The sequence below is a fragment of the Cyprinus carpio genome, unplaced genomic scaffold (genome assembly GCF_018340385.1).
Source record: "Cyprinus carpio isolate SPL01 unplaced genomic scaffold, ASM1834038v1 S000000972, whole genome shotgun sequence".
Classification (NCBI taxonomy): Eukaryota; Metazoa; Chordata; class Actinopteri; order Cypriniformes; family Cyprinidae; genus Cyprinus; species Cyprinus carpio.
Genome location: NW_024873695.1, coordinates 647,099 through 662,880, shown reverse-complemented (window position 1 = coordinate 662,880; position 15,782 = coordinate 647,099). Strand labels below are relative to the sequence as shown.

Here is a 15,782-nt window from a genome sequence, read left to right as displayed (position 1 = left end):
CCATAATCAATACTAACAAAGACAGTTGTTTATTTAACCTTAACTGATATGAAGTGTGCTCTGCAAACGCAAGCATTTTTGATGATTGTTTTAGTCCAGTCTGCTCATTTTATTACAGATGTCGTCGTTTTTTTCGTCTATCAATGGCAGCAGGTATGCAAAACAATTTAAATTGGAGCCTGTACTCCATCGATTCTGACACTCAACAACACAACAAGATGACATGTTAAGCTCCTTATATAGCCGACTCTGTGCTGGTTTGTATTCGCCGCCTCCAGTAATACCTTTGTTTTGCCTCCAGCTAATGCTGTGTTGTGATTGTGACATCGGCACTAAATGGGTCTGTACAAACATATCTATGAGTACAACCAGAGCTCTTGAGTGAGATGGCTCTGGGTACAACAATGTGCATGATGTTATTGTTTGCACAGCCATCAAGGACACTCAGAGTTATATTTTCAAAAGTCTCCATCTTGGTCCGTTTACACTGAAACACAACTCTGGATGGAGAGGAGTCTGTCGTCACACAGAGTAGCTACTTTAAAAAATAAAATAAAAAATATCTTATGTGGAAATGGTTTTACAAATTGTCTGCACTTTTTATTGTAAAAAAAAACAAAAAAAAACATACTGTTAGAATTTACAAGATTGAGAGTGACTGACACTTAATGGTTAAAAAATGTGTAAATAGAAATGTGAAAAAAATATATATATATATAAATGAAAAATACTTTCTCTCTTTTCTATGTGCGTTCATAAATTTTATTAATTTTTAAGTGTCATATTTGGCAGTTGGCATTAGTTATATTACTGGGATATGAGAAGTTTAATACCACAGAAAAAAAAACTGTAACATATGTCTTTATTGAAGCTGATATAAATATACTGAATAATACTGAACACTGAATTTGCATACTTAGCTGAAGCATTACTTTCTCTCAATTTAAATAGTTTTGTTTAGCACCCCCTCTGAACTGTTAAGACCCCCCTTAGCACATTTATGTTGTATACTTGGGCCAATAATTGCTTTTTGCAGCTATATCTTTAACAATAGAATCATTTTTGCACTAGTTTTCAAGGTAAATAATCTTTCCTCAACACTTCTGCCCTGTTTTCTCAACACTATCCATGTCTCTGCATTTGAATACCATCAGTCAGTCTTCCCATAGCTCATAGCATTCACTATCGCCTAAGTTTCCCCAACTTTCATACACACCGAGCCCTAATGAGATAACTTCAGCCTGTAGCCATGATGGATCACTGTGGCCTGGATGGAGATCCCTTTTTCTCTCTTTAAAAAATGAGTCTAGCACCAAGATATCTCTCTCTCTCTTTCTCTCTCTCTCTCTCTCTCGCTTTTTTGCAATCTGCCCTATTTTCTTCCACATGTTATGTTGGTAAACAAGACAAATCGTCTGTCGTGGCCTCTGCCGCTGTGTTCAGATATGAGAAGGGTCTGTGGTCCGTCTAACCTCTGTTCTCACTCTCCTATAGTGTGTAGAGTTGTCGCTTCACCTCCACCTGTGGCATCTCGACCTTCGTCTCAGCTCTGTCTGATAGTCTGTGTTTAGGAAGATGGATCTGACTGTTCTCTGACTCTTTTCTCTTGTTTCCTGCAGTCCCAGGAGGCATTGCACCTGAATCTTTAACCTTCACCCCACTGGACGATATGATCTTTCTGAAGTGGGAGGAGCCGCTGGAGCCTAATGGTCTGATCACACAATACGAGGTAAACTAAGTGTGTCAGGTCATAACTGACATAAGACTAAACTGTTATAGTAAGCCGGTGCATATCAATCTAACATTATGCCTTTAAACTATTCTGAAATAATGTTTATACAATGAAAAAAAAAAAAGTGCAAAAATTTAAAGTACACTAAAAGTGCTCATTCAGTACAATTAAGTGCACTTCTTTGTCACATTGGTATTAGCAGACAAGTCCTTTTTGGTGTTTTCCAATGTGTGTGTGTGTGTGTGTGTGTGTGTGTGTGTGTGTGTGTGTGTGTGTGTGTTGCTAATTTTAATTGTCCGCTTATTTAAATTATTTGCTTCGTTAGTTATTGAATTGCAATGTTAATAAAAGGGTGAAATATTGGCGTAATGTTTTGAAAAATGAATCGTGATCCTGTTGTATTGATGATGCCATAGATTATGCAGCATCTGATTCTGTGGGTGAGGCATATTTTAGTTTAGCTGTTGTGCAGAATCACATTCACACAGAATTTGAAGGTGGCTGGGTAGAGATTGGTTCAGGGTTTGTTTTTTTGTCCCTCATCCTCCCTCTCAATCAGCAGTCATTAGTGTGTGTACTGTAACTCTCTCCACCCTTCACAGAGTCTAGGTGTTCTTATGCTAATCATGTTGTGGTTCATTCTCCAGGCTTCAATTAGTCGAGGGACAAACATAATTGCTTATTTGCCTTGCAGAGGCTGTCGGATGGGGCGATTGTGTGTAAGTGCTTTAGTCTGGTAATATTTCACGGCCTCAGCCCTCTTCAGTTACCTCAGCTGTCAGCATGTACACATGTAAGCATCTGCTCACGCTCAGCGCTCGACGTGTGTAGCCTTAGTTCACTCTGCTGTTAGTTCAGGTGATGGATTTGGTAATGATTTCTCAATGGTGGATTTGCCACACCAGCATTTTCATAAAAAAAGTAGTTTCAACTGAGTGCATAATTTCTGTTGATGGATCTTGAAAGGCATAATGAATTTCCTCTGGTCAGCTGAGGTAACGTTTAGATATTGTTGGTCGTTAATGTTGTATTAGAACAGTAGTTCTGAACAAACAATGAGTGTTATTTGAACAGTCGGCTAACTGCCGAATTCTGCTGTCATTTAATTAATGATTCTGCTCCAAACATTATCACTTTCATTCATAAAACAGGAACAAAAACTTAATTGACTTAAATGTTATTTTATTTGTTTTTAAAACATCCGCCACCAAAATCCCGGGAACAAACAAACACACGTGTGCATCTCCATTGCTTTGAGAAACACACTGCATCCACTGTTCCCTTAACGCTGGGCTCTTTGGGAAGCTGAACAAGGTTATCTTTCCCTCACAACCAGAAACACTCATCTTTGGAGACACTGTTGATGTTGTGGTCTAAAACAAAAGATTGCTTTGACACAATCTGTATTGTTAAAAGTGTTATATAAATAAAGGTGACATGACTTAAAAACAAAAAGACAAATCCTTCTCGAACAAGTCCAGTGCAATGCTGCTGACGACTTTTGTAACCCAAATGATGCACGTTGATGGGCTAATGTCGCTCTCACTCTGGTTGATGTGTGCGCTCTTCCGGGAGAAGTGCCCGTACAAGGAACTCTGCCCTTTATGACATCATACTTGGAAAAAAAATAATAATAAATAACTTTCATTAACTTTTACGAATGCTGAAGGAGTGTCCTTGGCACAGGATTGCTCCCTCATGCTTCCAAATCTTTAACATTGTAAATAATAGCATTATACCCTCCACCTAACCCCCCCCCCACCACCACCACCACCACCATTGTCCCTGATGGCTCTTGGCTTCCAACAACAGTGATGTCATAGAAATGGGAAATAAGTCATTATTTATTATGATAATTGAAAGCTTTTGGGGGGAAATCTTGAATAGGAATCTACTGATTTTTAATCTTGAATAGGAAGCTAAGGAAGTATCTAGCATTAGTTCTGGCAGGTCGCGTGAGTCAAGCTTGCATCGGTTGACTCTCAGCTGATCCACATCTACCTAGGAATACGACGCCTAAAATGGCATTCCTATATAAGGTCTATTCAGAATTATTCAGCAGCAAAGTGTACACATGTTGTGCACCCGCCTATAGGCACACATTACTAACACACTCTTTAAATAACAAGAAATAAAAAATATATTGTGCCAGATTTTAGACCAGGTTTGAACACACCTCTTTTTTAGACCAGCACGCCCATGGGCCTTGCGTCGTTTGTGCCGGGTGTATGATAGGGCCCAAGGTCTATTCAGTATTAATCAGCAGCTTTATCGCTTGTTCAGGAGCAAATTACCCTCCTACACAACTCCTACACAACTCCTCCTTTTATGGCTGCATGGATGGGCAGGGAGTATTTTTTTGCCCAGAACAGACCCATTCTGCCAGTTCTACGATTGAATTAGAAACAGATATGATGAACATTATACAAAATTGCAGTTCCATTTGAATGTAAAGAAAACATAATCAAAATTCTAAGAAATGTAAAACGTAATTTTTTATTAAAAGCAGAGACTTTATGTTGTCTTGATAAAGCCTTGTTTGAAAGTTTTCAAAAAAGTTTAAAAAGCTTGACATTTTAGGTTAATTTACTGATCAAAGAAAGAATGATAGATGTTGCAATGTCTCAATATCAGTTGCTTTACAGGAACTGTGGATTAGCTCTGGGAGCTCTGATAAGCAGGGCAAAGGTAACTTGATGAGAAAAAAAAATACATGTTATTATAAGGTCATCTTAAATTAAATCCCATCTATTTTAACTGAATCTGAGCAACTGTTATTCACATTCAATTTTAATTAACATTTCCAGGCAGATGTCTTCAGTTCTGTTGAACACTTTTTTTCTGCATCAAATTGAAACAGCTTGCTTCTGATGTCTCATTTTTTGCGAAGTGTAATATAACCACAGTATTTCAGATCAAACATGTTTGATCTAATGCAAGTAGAGGGGCTAAACGTTGCTGAAACCTTCTTGCTTTTGCAAGTTCTTTTTCAATATTTTTTCATCTGAGTTAATTGTGAGTCACTCTTTGTAGGTGGCTCCCTCAAATTCCCTGAAGAGTTTTCCAGAGTGAGGGCGGCAGCGAAGCAATTTTAACACATTTTTCAAACATCTTGCAGTTGAGACAGTTATTTTAAATCTGAAGTGTGAATGGCTGGTGCTAAAATCTGGGGTTTCATTACAGTTTAATGTGTTTATAGGTGTCTGTAGGGATACCATCCAGGTCTGAAGCTCTTCATGTTCAATTTTGACTTCTACATCTGAGACAGAAATATTTAACTGGTCTAAAATTGTACATTTTCTTATACACAAATTTTCCAGTGCATGTATCTGAGAAAGATCCTTTCAGTTTTCATCAAGTTTCTAATGTGGCAGGTTAAACCCTAGCCCATTCACCCTGCTCAAGTTATTTATGGCCCCATTAGTAGACAGTTTATTAGATTAAGCTGTGTTGGACATTTCTGTCTGTTTCTTCACAGACATGCAGAGGTAGAATTTGGTCAATTTACTACTTGTTTAACCAATTAGTCACTTTATATGAGCTTCAATAGCCACCCATCTAATCAAGAACATTTTTCCCCAACAGATTTGAGGAATTTTAGATTGTGTAGACATAAACTTTAATGTGTGATATGACAAGGTCTCGAAATTTTTCTAGTGGACTAATAGTTCTTCATATAAACCGTTAGTCAACTAATCACAAGTTTATATTAATTCAATTACTTATATACTTGGGAGGCTTTTAATATTTAGCCTATTCCACACTCAGTTACACTCCTAAAGCTTGCCACAACACACCCACAAAAGTAATGACTTTGAATGTGTCAGAATAAATAGCAAGATGTTTTAATTATTTATCAATAAAATGAAGGGTCTAGCGTTAGTTCTGGCAGGTCACGTGAGTCAAGCTTGCATCGACTGACTCTCAGATGTACCACATCTACCTGTAGGAATACGACGCCTATCATGGCATTCCTATATAAGGTCTGTTCAGAATAATTTAGTAGCTTTATCGTTTGCTCAGGAGCAAATCACCCTCCTTCATCCCCAACTCCTCCTTTCGCAACAGTCAGGACTTGCCTTCTGATATTTCTCGTTGAATCAGTCTTCACTTTATCTTGAATAAGGTGAACACTTAAAATAGAACATTCTTTTTTTTTTTTTTTTTTGCCCAGAACAGAACCATACCGCCAAACCCAAACTGTATGCTAAGTGTCAATCATTTTTGACGATAGTGGTCCTGATAGAACTACTGTTTTCTGAGTTTGTGTCGCCGTCAAAGTCATCTGGACTCGCCATCTCCGCAGTTCAGTGGATGCACCTTGAGAGAGAAATGCACCTTTCATACGGATTACATAATGAAAGAGTTTTTGTTTTGAATTTAGCAAGGCAAGTAGACTATAGGCTGAGTTTTGTTCATTTTTATGATGCACTCCAGATCACGGAGACGGATACGACAGAAACCGCATCTTGTTTGTTTTCTTTATTTCTTAAAAGCACAATGTCTTGATGATATTGTAAGTGTACACAAATGAGTAATCGCACCGCACCTCCATGTCATGCAGTAGTGCACTAACAGATTCCACACTCTGCACAGACACTTTGAAATGCGACTAATGGTGCACATTGATGTAGTTAACATTAGAGTGAGCAGCCATATAAAGTCGCTACTACTTACAAGTTTCACTTTCAAATGATAAGCCATATTGTCGGGGGACGGGGAATGGGATCATTTTTATCATATAATGGAGACAAAGTTAGAAATTGGTTATATTTTGAATCATTTGAATCATGCATTTGCCAAAAGCATTTCTCGAAACTGAGGAAAAAACATACCTGCCTGTTACATTTTATATTACATATATTCAATGGTACAGATTTATATATGTATAAAAAATATGTGACTCCTCTTGCAGCTCAGCGGGGGTTAAATGATTCATGAAATATACTGTATTTTCTGAATGTAATGAGACTCCATGATTGCTACCATTTTTTTTAAATTGACATTACTTTGCATGGAATAATATTTGGAGCATAAAGCAAGCCTTCAAAGATGCTAAAGTAATGTAAGTGAAGACATCAGGTTTTGTTGTGGGTAAAGTGAAGCTGAACTGCATCAATACTGATCCTCCACCATTTGCTGTTTACATCATTTCCTCTGGGCTCACTGTTGGTTTCCTGTTTTTAGATCAGCTACCAGAGCATCGAATCATCAGATCCCAGCATCAACGTTCCTGGCCCACGGCGCACCGTCTCCAAACTAAAGAACGAGACATATCACATGTTCTCCGGCCTTCATCCTGGCACCACATACCTGGTGTCTGTTCGCGCCCGCACCGCCAAGGGCTTTGGCCAGACCGCCCTGACCGAAATCACCACCAATATCTCAGGTGAGGGAATACGCATTGCCACAAGGCATTCTGGGATATGAGATGCATCAGAAAAGCTACAGCTTTGCTGGCTTTTGTCTCTCTGAATCTACTTAATTATAAGTTTTCCACTAGTAGCTAGATGGACTTTGGTTTTATCGCTGGAATGAATGTAAGATGCCTGTGAGGGCCTTTTAATTGGTTCAGGATTTATTCATACTTTATCTGGACTTCATTCAGACATAATCGCAGCTGCTCTTTTGGCGAAATTGACTCTCTGAACAGTAGAAATATTGATACAGAGGTTTACCCAGGCGCAAGTGGACAAACTGAGGGGAGAACTGTGCAAACTGAAGGGAAATGACAGGTCCTTTTGGGAAATCGTTTTTTTTTTCCACCAATGAACTTAAAGGCTTGTGGGAGACTTCTCTGGCTTTGCATTTTGCAGCTCAAAAAAAAACTGAAAATTAAAGGGAAACTCATTAGTCTCAGCCCCTTTGGTACTTCTGACCAAACAACATTATTTACACAATCCTATTTAAAGAGCCTCATGAAAGGAATAGTTCACCCAAAAATTCTGCCATTATTTACACACAATCCATATTTAAGCAGCTCTCAAGCTCCAAAGAAAGCTCAAATTATCATGAAGGCACTAGAAGCAAGTTATTTCACGCACTGGTCAAAAATTCTGCCATTATTTACACATGCCACTCCACAATTTGTTTTCATTCAGACTAGCTGAAAGAAAACATCTAAAACACATATTTGGGTACATATTTTATTACATTTTATCTATTTTGATCACATAATTTTATTGTGAATCCTTTCATGCACTGAGCCTGAAATCTCTAATTCAGTAGCACTCACATGCACCAACTTTCTAGTTTTAGAAAAAACTTTATTACTCTGAAGATTTTTAAAGAGGGTTTTGTTTATATACCATTTGCCAGATTTATATACCATTTAAAATTTAAAACATGGTGATTTTTTTTTTTTTTTTCTCTTGTTGGTGCCATTATTTTCTATAAAAGCCCGTTTCCACCACTGAATAAAAAAATTAAACAAGATAACTGTGACTTTTCATCTTGCAATTCTTACTTATTTATCTCTGCAAATTTTAAGTTGTTATTACTAATCCGCTTGTTAAATCTGATGTCACGCATCACTGCTTCCGGGTCCAAATAAAAAGCTCTGTGATGCACCACAATAAACAATAAAACAATAAACGGTGCTAATTTACAAGCACAATGTGGTGTAATACTTTCAAAAAATTCTAATCATAACCTTTATCTCCATACCCAAATCTCAGCTGGCCAGACAGTGATATATCTTTTGTAAATCGTTAAAATATTTGTATCTGTGATGCCATGAGCACAGAGATTATAGTGTACACTTTAAGTTTTTTAAAAGTTTAGCTTAAATGTGTAATATGAGCAAATAGTGCTCATAAACGGCCATCGACATGGTATTCTCAACTGAAACCAGTGGAGACTTGGACCCTGGAAACTGCATTCCATATGTCATGACTTAACAAGCGGATTGTGGCATCATTTTTTTTAACAAGTGTTGCAATATAAAGCACCTCATGTAATATATCTGTAACAATAAAAACTCCATAATCATAGGAAGAAGGAGGCGGGAACCGGCGAACATTCAACTCAAACTTTAATAACCAAATAAACACAAAACAGCGCGAACGCCCCTCAAGGGCGACTGCCGCGCACAAACAAAAACCAAACACAAAATAAAGCCCAGGCCTGGTCCTTTCTCGTCCTTCACTGTCGTCGCTCCTCTTTTAAAACCTTCCGATCTCCTCCGTGGGACTCAAGACCGGTGAGTGGAGCAGGTGTCGCTCATTTCCCAATCACTCCACCGGCCTCGCTCCGTTCCCACGGCTCTCGGCCCCGCCCGACTCGTCACAATATCCCAAATCATTCAGTAGATTTGTGTTAAATTAATTAGTGGTTGAATAGGGGTTTTTGCATGAACTTTTTCTTTAAATATCTCCTCAAACACAGTAATCCAGCTGTACTAGGCATGAGCAAAATGTCTCTTTGTATATATTGGTGTATGTTTCTTTTTGAGGTTTGTTCCTATAGTCAATCATAACATCCCTTCGTCCTCAGATCTAACAATAGCGCTGTGATGACGGCTCTTGTTCTTTCGACTCTAGATTTTCTGCTTGTTTTGGTATGCTGAAGGCTGAGACATTGACCTGTTTCCCTGTAACGGTTCACTAATTGACTTCCGATAATAAGCAGGAATGGGAACAGGAGCTCTGTTCTGCGCTCGCCCCTCAAGAGACTTTATAAAGGACTGTGAATCGCTCTCATCCGCCTCCATTACTGTGTTTCATTGCCCTTGTGTGGCACGCTCTGTCTGGGGCTGTTTTTGTTCTTTGTGGAGCAAGGGATTCAAGTCAGTGGAACACCAAGACTAATTTGAAAGATTTTTGTGTGTTACAGTTGCTGGGTGTTTTTTTTTTTTTTTTTTTTTTTTTTTTTTTAAGAATTGATCAAAAATGAAACTTGTGCCATTATTTACTCATCTTCTTGTCATTCTAAACCTGTATTTTAAGTCTTTGTTTACTGATTACTTTGTTTACTGACCGACTGACTGATTCAGTAAGCTGAACAATTTAAAAACAAATCGTTCAGTAGAATTTCTGGACCAGCACAAAAGTATGACTAGTTCACTGGTCCAGTTCTCAAGTCACTCAGGCATTTCTTAATCACATCTGAAACAGATCAGATATTATTTTTTATTTCTTGCCCCTCACAGCACCTGCATTTGATTATGAAGACGTCCCCTCTCCACTGAGTGAATCTGAGAGCACAATAACAGTCCTCCTACGTCCAGCCTTGGGGAGAGGAGCACCTGTTAGGTAATGAACCCAATCTAATTTATATACAATATATATATATATAGATATATATGTGTATGTGTGTGTGTGTGTGTGTGTGTGTGTGTGTGTGTGTGTGTTATTATATGTGTGTGTGTGTGTGTGTGTGTGTGTGTGATTGTTTCATTAAGCACTTGAAGTCACGTGTTACAGTGAGTTTATGAAGGAGTGCAAATACAGAGCGTTACAGTTCAGTGTGTAAAGTCTGCTCCATCTTCCTGTACAGCGCCTATCATGTGGTTGTGGTGGAGGAGGATGGCTCCAGACAGGTGAGGCGGAGGGAGCTGGGACACATGGAGTGTTTCCCTGCTCCTTCCTCCCATGGGGAGAGTCCAGGGGGAGGAGGAGGGGCAAGTGGTGCCCCGCCTCATTACTACACCGCTGAGCTCACGCCCAGCAGCTTGCCTGAGGCTACACCGTTCACTGTAGGGGACAACCACACCTACAACGGCTACTGGAACACACCTCTGGACCCCAGCAAGAACTATCTCATCTACTTTCAGGCCTCCAGCAACTTCAGAGGGGTGAGTGATCACATCTGCCCAATAAACACTCATATGTATTCCTTGTTAGTACAAGTTTTCTTGGATAAAGCTTGGAGAGAGAAGTCGATGAGAAAAAGCAAGAAGATAGAAGTATTCCATAAATGTAACTGTTAGTGTGATTGATTGATTCATTCATTCATTCATTGTGGTAATTTTGATGTTGAAAAAGAATAGGGAAATTGTTTATTTCAAACTCTTATGAATAGCTTGGTTTATTCTAAACATACGCATTGCAGAGCGATAGCCATACAGTATGGTTTAAACTAAATATTATCTAGCTCAGTGTATCTGTGTTATGCAGTCAGCTAGTTAAAATGTGAAAAAAATTAAATAGTCTTTTGATTGATTGATTGATTGATTGATTGATTGAGAAAAGTCTTAACTTGCCTTAAAATTGGGCCAAGCAATAATCCAAACATGTTATGCTGTTATGAAGAGAGAAGGCAGTGTCTATTAAGAATATTACCACTAATATTAAATTGTTGACCACCCTATCAGATGTTATGCATTCACATTTGTGTTAGCAAGCATAATAGACTTGTCCGATCTTTGATCTTCTATCTTGAAATCTACACTGGGGAAGGCATATGCAGTCAAAAATAAGTTTGTGAAGTCTTTTTTTTTTCCCTGCATTTTTCTGCATTGCTTGCTTGCTTATAAAATGTTGCCTGATCTAAGACATAGTGACTTAGCCAACAGCACACAAAAAGCTGTAATCTTCAGAATTGCATTGAAGACACTGAGTGATCATAGACAGGGCAGGAAAAGTAGAGTAAGTCAACCTCTGTGATGCAACATTTCCGAAAGCTATTTGGAGTGAAATAGGCATACAATCCCAATAGCTTTCACAGGACAGAGATCTGTAAAGCTGGAAAAGCCAATGAAAGCATTGCTGAAGAGCTGTGTTTTTTTGAATTCATGTTACAATATCTGTCTACAAATGTAGAAAATTTTGGACTGTTGCTACTCTCTTTTTGAACGGCATCCAAAGATCACCATTGACAACCCTGAAAGAACCCAAGGATAAGAGCAAAACACCTTCAGAAATCTCTGCAAACAGAATTAAACTAAATGAACACACAAAAGAAACCACTGCTGTTTAAGCATGAGGCATTTCTCACCATTGCCCACCATTGCATGTTCCTCAAAACATCTGCAGAGCTTAAAATTTCTGTGACAAGTGGAGCCATTTCTGTGAATGGATGTTCCTGCGATACACCCATGTGCAGTCACAACGAATGTGGTAACACTTTAGAATAGGGAACACTTATTCACTATTAACTATGACTTTTCTGTCAATAAAATCCTAACTTGCTGCTTATTAATAATTAGTAAGGTAGTTGTTAAATTTAGGTATAGGGTAGGATTAGGGAGGTAGAATAAGGTCATGTAGAATAAGGCATTAATATGTGCTTAATTAGTACTAATAAATGGCTAATATTCTAGTAGTATGCATGTGAATAAGCAACTAGTTAAGAGACCCTAAAATAAAATGTTACCATGAATGTTTGTTTTGTTATTAATATTTATTTATTCATGTATTTATTGTATGTATGTATGTATAATTTTTATTTAATAATTATTTAATAGTTTTGAAACAATACAGCTCTAGTCACTAGAGAAATCACACGCTGTGTTAACCTCAGACGCTAAGCTGCACCTGAGAAAAGTCACTGAAATTTATAGTATTCTTGTTTCTCCTAATAATTTAGGTACTTTTACTTTGACCTACACTGACCCTGCTGAAAAGAGGATTATGGGAAAAGCAGATCTCATTAATATTCATTAATATTCATATTTTTACTACTTGAAATTCAATTCTTGATATCAATGATTATTTGATTATTTGATTATTTGTTGATTTAAAGAATTAGCATTTTTATTAGTGGAAATGTAATTCCTGGTATCAAAATAGCCATTGTTACTAGTAGAAATCTAATTCCTGATATCAAGAATTAACATTTTAACTACTGGAAATTGAATTGTTGATGTCAAGAATTCATATCCTGTAAATGAAGGAAATGGCTTGCCATAAGCACATGCTAAAATACTAATATACAAAAATAATGCCTTGATGTCAGCTATGCAGCTATAATTCTACAATCATAATGAGAAACAGTTACATTCTAGTCATGCATAGGTTGAAATGAATTTCCAGAAGAGACCCCCAAGCTGTATAACACTTGGTTCCTTCTGTGACTTCTTGTGCATCATCACACTATAAACTTTTCCCAGTCCTGTCGTCACTAATTATTGGTGTCGCTTAATAAAGAACTTAATATGATTTCCTTGATTTTATATCCCAGAGGCATCTTCTCTGCTCCTTGATGTGGATGTAGCAGCTTCATCCAGCAGGGAATAGCCTTTGTTTTGCTTGCATTGCAGCTTTTTTTTTTCTTCTTCTTCTTCTTCTTCTTCAGAAGATACAGTACCAACTTTCCATGCATTCATTACCATAGCTCTATGATGTTTATATCAATAGCTGAGCATTCATCAAAAAATGACCATATTGACTCTTTGTCAAGATCCAAATAATCTGAATCACATAAGTGCCATACTCTTTTGGCCATGGCCAGTTCATTTAATAGGTAGAAAGACATAGAGATATGTACTATAGTTGAATAGGTCATGGTCTTTTTCTTTAGTGTGCTTCCAGAACAGGTCTTATTAAGGTCTATTCAGCTCTTGAACTCTTGGCAAGGCAACACATAATATCCTGTTCCATTCGTCAGCTCTTTGAGACTAGACTGATGGTTCTTTCCTAGTATTGTCATCAGATCATTTCCCATTTAATTTTCTTGAGACGTCAGCAAAAGAGCCCATCTCAGACATCCTACCTCCTTCAGAATTTCTGGAAGTCTCCCGCATATTGAAAACAGCTCTCTGATGCCCGCAAATTACGTATATAAAACCAAGCGAGCAAGACGGTAGCCCTGTTTCCACCTGGTATTAAGATGTGTTTCATGTGATCCACTCACAAGTCGTCCAGAATCAGAATCAGAATGAGCTTTATTGCCAGGTATGTATAAGTGCATCTCCTGTGACCAATTGTCTTTGAATTTTGTAAAAAAATATTAAATTAACAACACATTATTGGAAGAAAAACCAACTTGAAATAAAAAAGCTGCTTAGCTATAAGAAAGGCAGCTGCAATTTTGTGAAATAATAATAAAATCATCATCAATTAAATAAACTAATAAGCCAAACTACAAGAATATACCAAACCAAAAATTTCTATTACATAAAACACCAAACACCCAAATCCCACATTTACCAAACATATCAAATAAAAGACAAACATGTCTTGTACACAGTTGTATAGTTTATATGGTTCTACTCTCTTTCTGGCAGGGTGGCATGGTCCCATTGCTATCAGCGTTTAAAGACTATTTTACCCAATGTTTATTTATGTTTATTTTTACAATCTTTGGATTATTGTTGTGTCTCTAGTTTACAGTTTGACATTAGCATATTGTTATTGACAATCAGTTGTGAAGTTTTGTTCGTACCATTTTATCTTAAGGGTAACACTAATGTATCATTACTGTATCATTAGTTCTATATCCTACTAAGCAACCTGGGGACTTGAGTATAATTCACTGATCTATATATGACTGGATCGCTCATCGCGTTCTAAACTGCCAGCAGGCAGTGAAGCCACCGGAAAGTGTTCGATCCGCCATCTTACTAATCCCTACCGACAGAGAGCACCATTGAGTCACATTCAAACCGCTGTCCTAAATCACCCGGTTTCAAGCAGATCAGTCAAACGGGACTAGCTTTTATGTTATGTGTATGTAAATGAATGTGTACTTCAGATGTTATCTGCAGTGTTTGACGGTCTTTTGGGGCAGTATAATCAATATATTTAAACCGTTTTACATGGATGTGTAGTGCGCACTGATGACACAGGTACGATCCAACACAAAACATAGCCTATTTCTTTATGAACATAATTATTCAAGGAATTATTAAACATGAACTTATTAGTATCAGAAATGTATTTGAATATATTACACTGAATAATACAATTATTGTTAAATATTGCTCTATAATGAAATGAAAAGCTTAACTTAATATCTTGGAAATAAAGCTTTATGTCTTTAAATCCGTACTGTACATAGTCTTATTGCTCTGAATAGATTCAGATTTCAGAATGAGCCAATTTGTCGTTTGTTTTATATGCTGAGGTCGTGTCCGTCTGATGTTTATCATGTTCATGATGTACGCTACTGTAATGAACGAAGGTTTTTATAAGTGGGGAAATTCCCGACATTTTAAAAAATAACCGTTTACATGCCTAGGGTGTTTGCATGGTCCCATGCTACAGAAATACTTCAGATTTATAAACGCTGACTTGTTTATTGATGTTTTCTCATTAAAATCATACAATTTCCTATTAATTATAGAACGTTTACTCACACTAGGGATTACCAATATGGCGGCGTGGCTGCTTCACTTTAATGCGATCATGAGCAATCCAGTTCTGTAGGTCATCGGCCTTCCTCATAGGTCTTCAAACACCCTCATGAACAGTAACACTAATGTATCATTACCTGTAGGTCATCGGCCTTCCTCATAGGTCTTCAACCCTGCTCCTGAAGACTCACTTTTCTGCTAGGTTTAGTTCCAACCTTCTCCAACAATTGAACACCTTGATGTGCTGGTTCAGGTGTGTTTGATCAGGCTTGGAGCTAAACTCTGCAGGGCAGGCTCTTCAGGAGCAAAGCTGAAGACATCTGACCTAGCATCTACACATGAGACTTCAGGATTTCAGATTCAAAAGCAGAACAGAATGGTGCTGAAATCAAAAAGATGCACCTGACAAATGCTTTAAAAACATCTGAGGTGTCTAGGAAAGGGATGTCCAGTCCTGCTCCTGGAGGGGCACTTTCCTGCAAAGTTTACCTCCAACACACCTGTCTAAATGTTTCTAGTGGTCTTGAAAACCTTGATTAACTTCCTCAAATAAGACTAAACAAGTCCAGCACTGTCAATTCTTGCTTGACCCTGCTTAATGCACCTAAGACTTTACAAGTCCAGCACTGTCAATTCTTGCTTGACCCTGCTTAATGCACCAAATCCAGTTCTTCATTTTCAGTTAATTTTGATGTTGGGCGGAGAACTGGGAAATAGATGGCAGACAAGGAAATTATATACAGTGATAAATTATGTACGCTTATATAATTAATGAGAATAAATAACTAACACTGTAGATCTAATCTGCTTCCGTAA

The 15,782-nt window shown here is 37.7% G+C and overlaps 1 protein-coding gene across 3 annotated transcripts in view; it reads left to right on the top strand.

Annotated features, from left to right (window-relative positions):
- LOC109073749 (receptor-type tyrosine-protein phosphatase U-like) overlaps positions 1-15,782 on the top strand; it is a 279,985-nt gene that overhangs the window by 202,838 nt on the left and 61,365 nt on the right. For all 3 annotated transcript variants that reach the window (XM_042753985.1, XM_042753984.1, XM_042753983.1), the window contains 4 exons: positions 1,620-1,729; positions 6,920-7,121; positions 9,882-9,984; positions 10,229-10,526. In XM_042753985.1, coding sequence (XP_042609919.1) covers positions 1,620-1,729; positions 6,920-7,121; positions 9,882-9,984; positions 10,229-10,526 — 713 coding nt within the window. The remainder of the gene's footprint in view (positions 1-1,619; positions 1,730-6,919; positions 7,122-9,881; positions 9,985-10,228; positions 10,527-15,782) is intronic.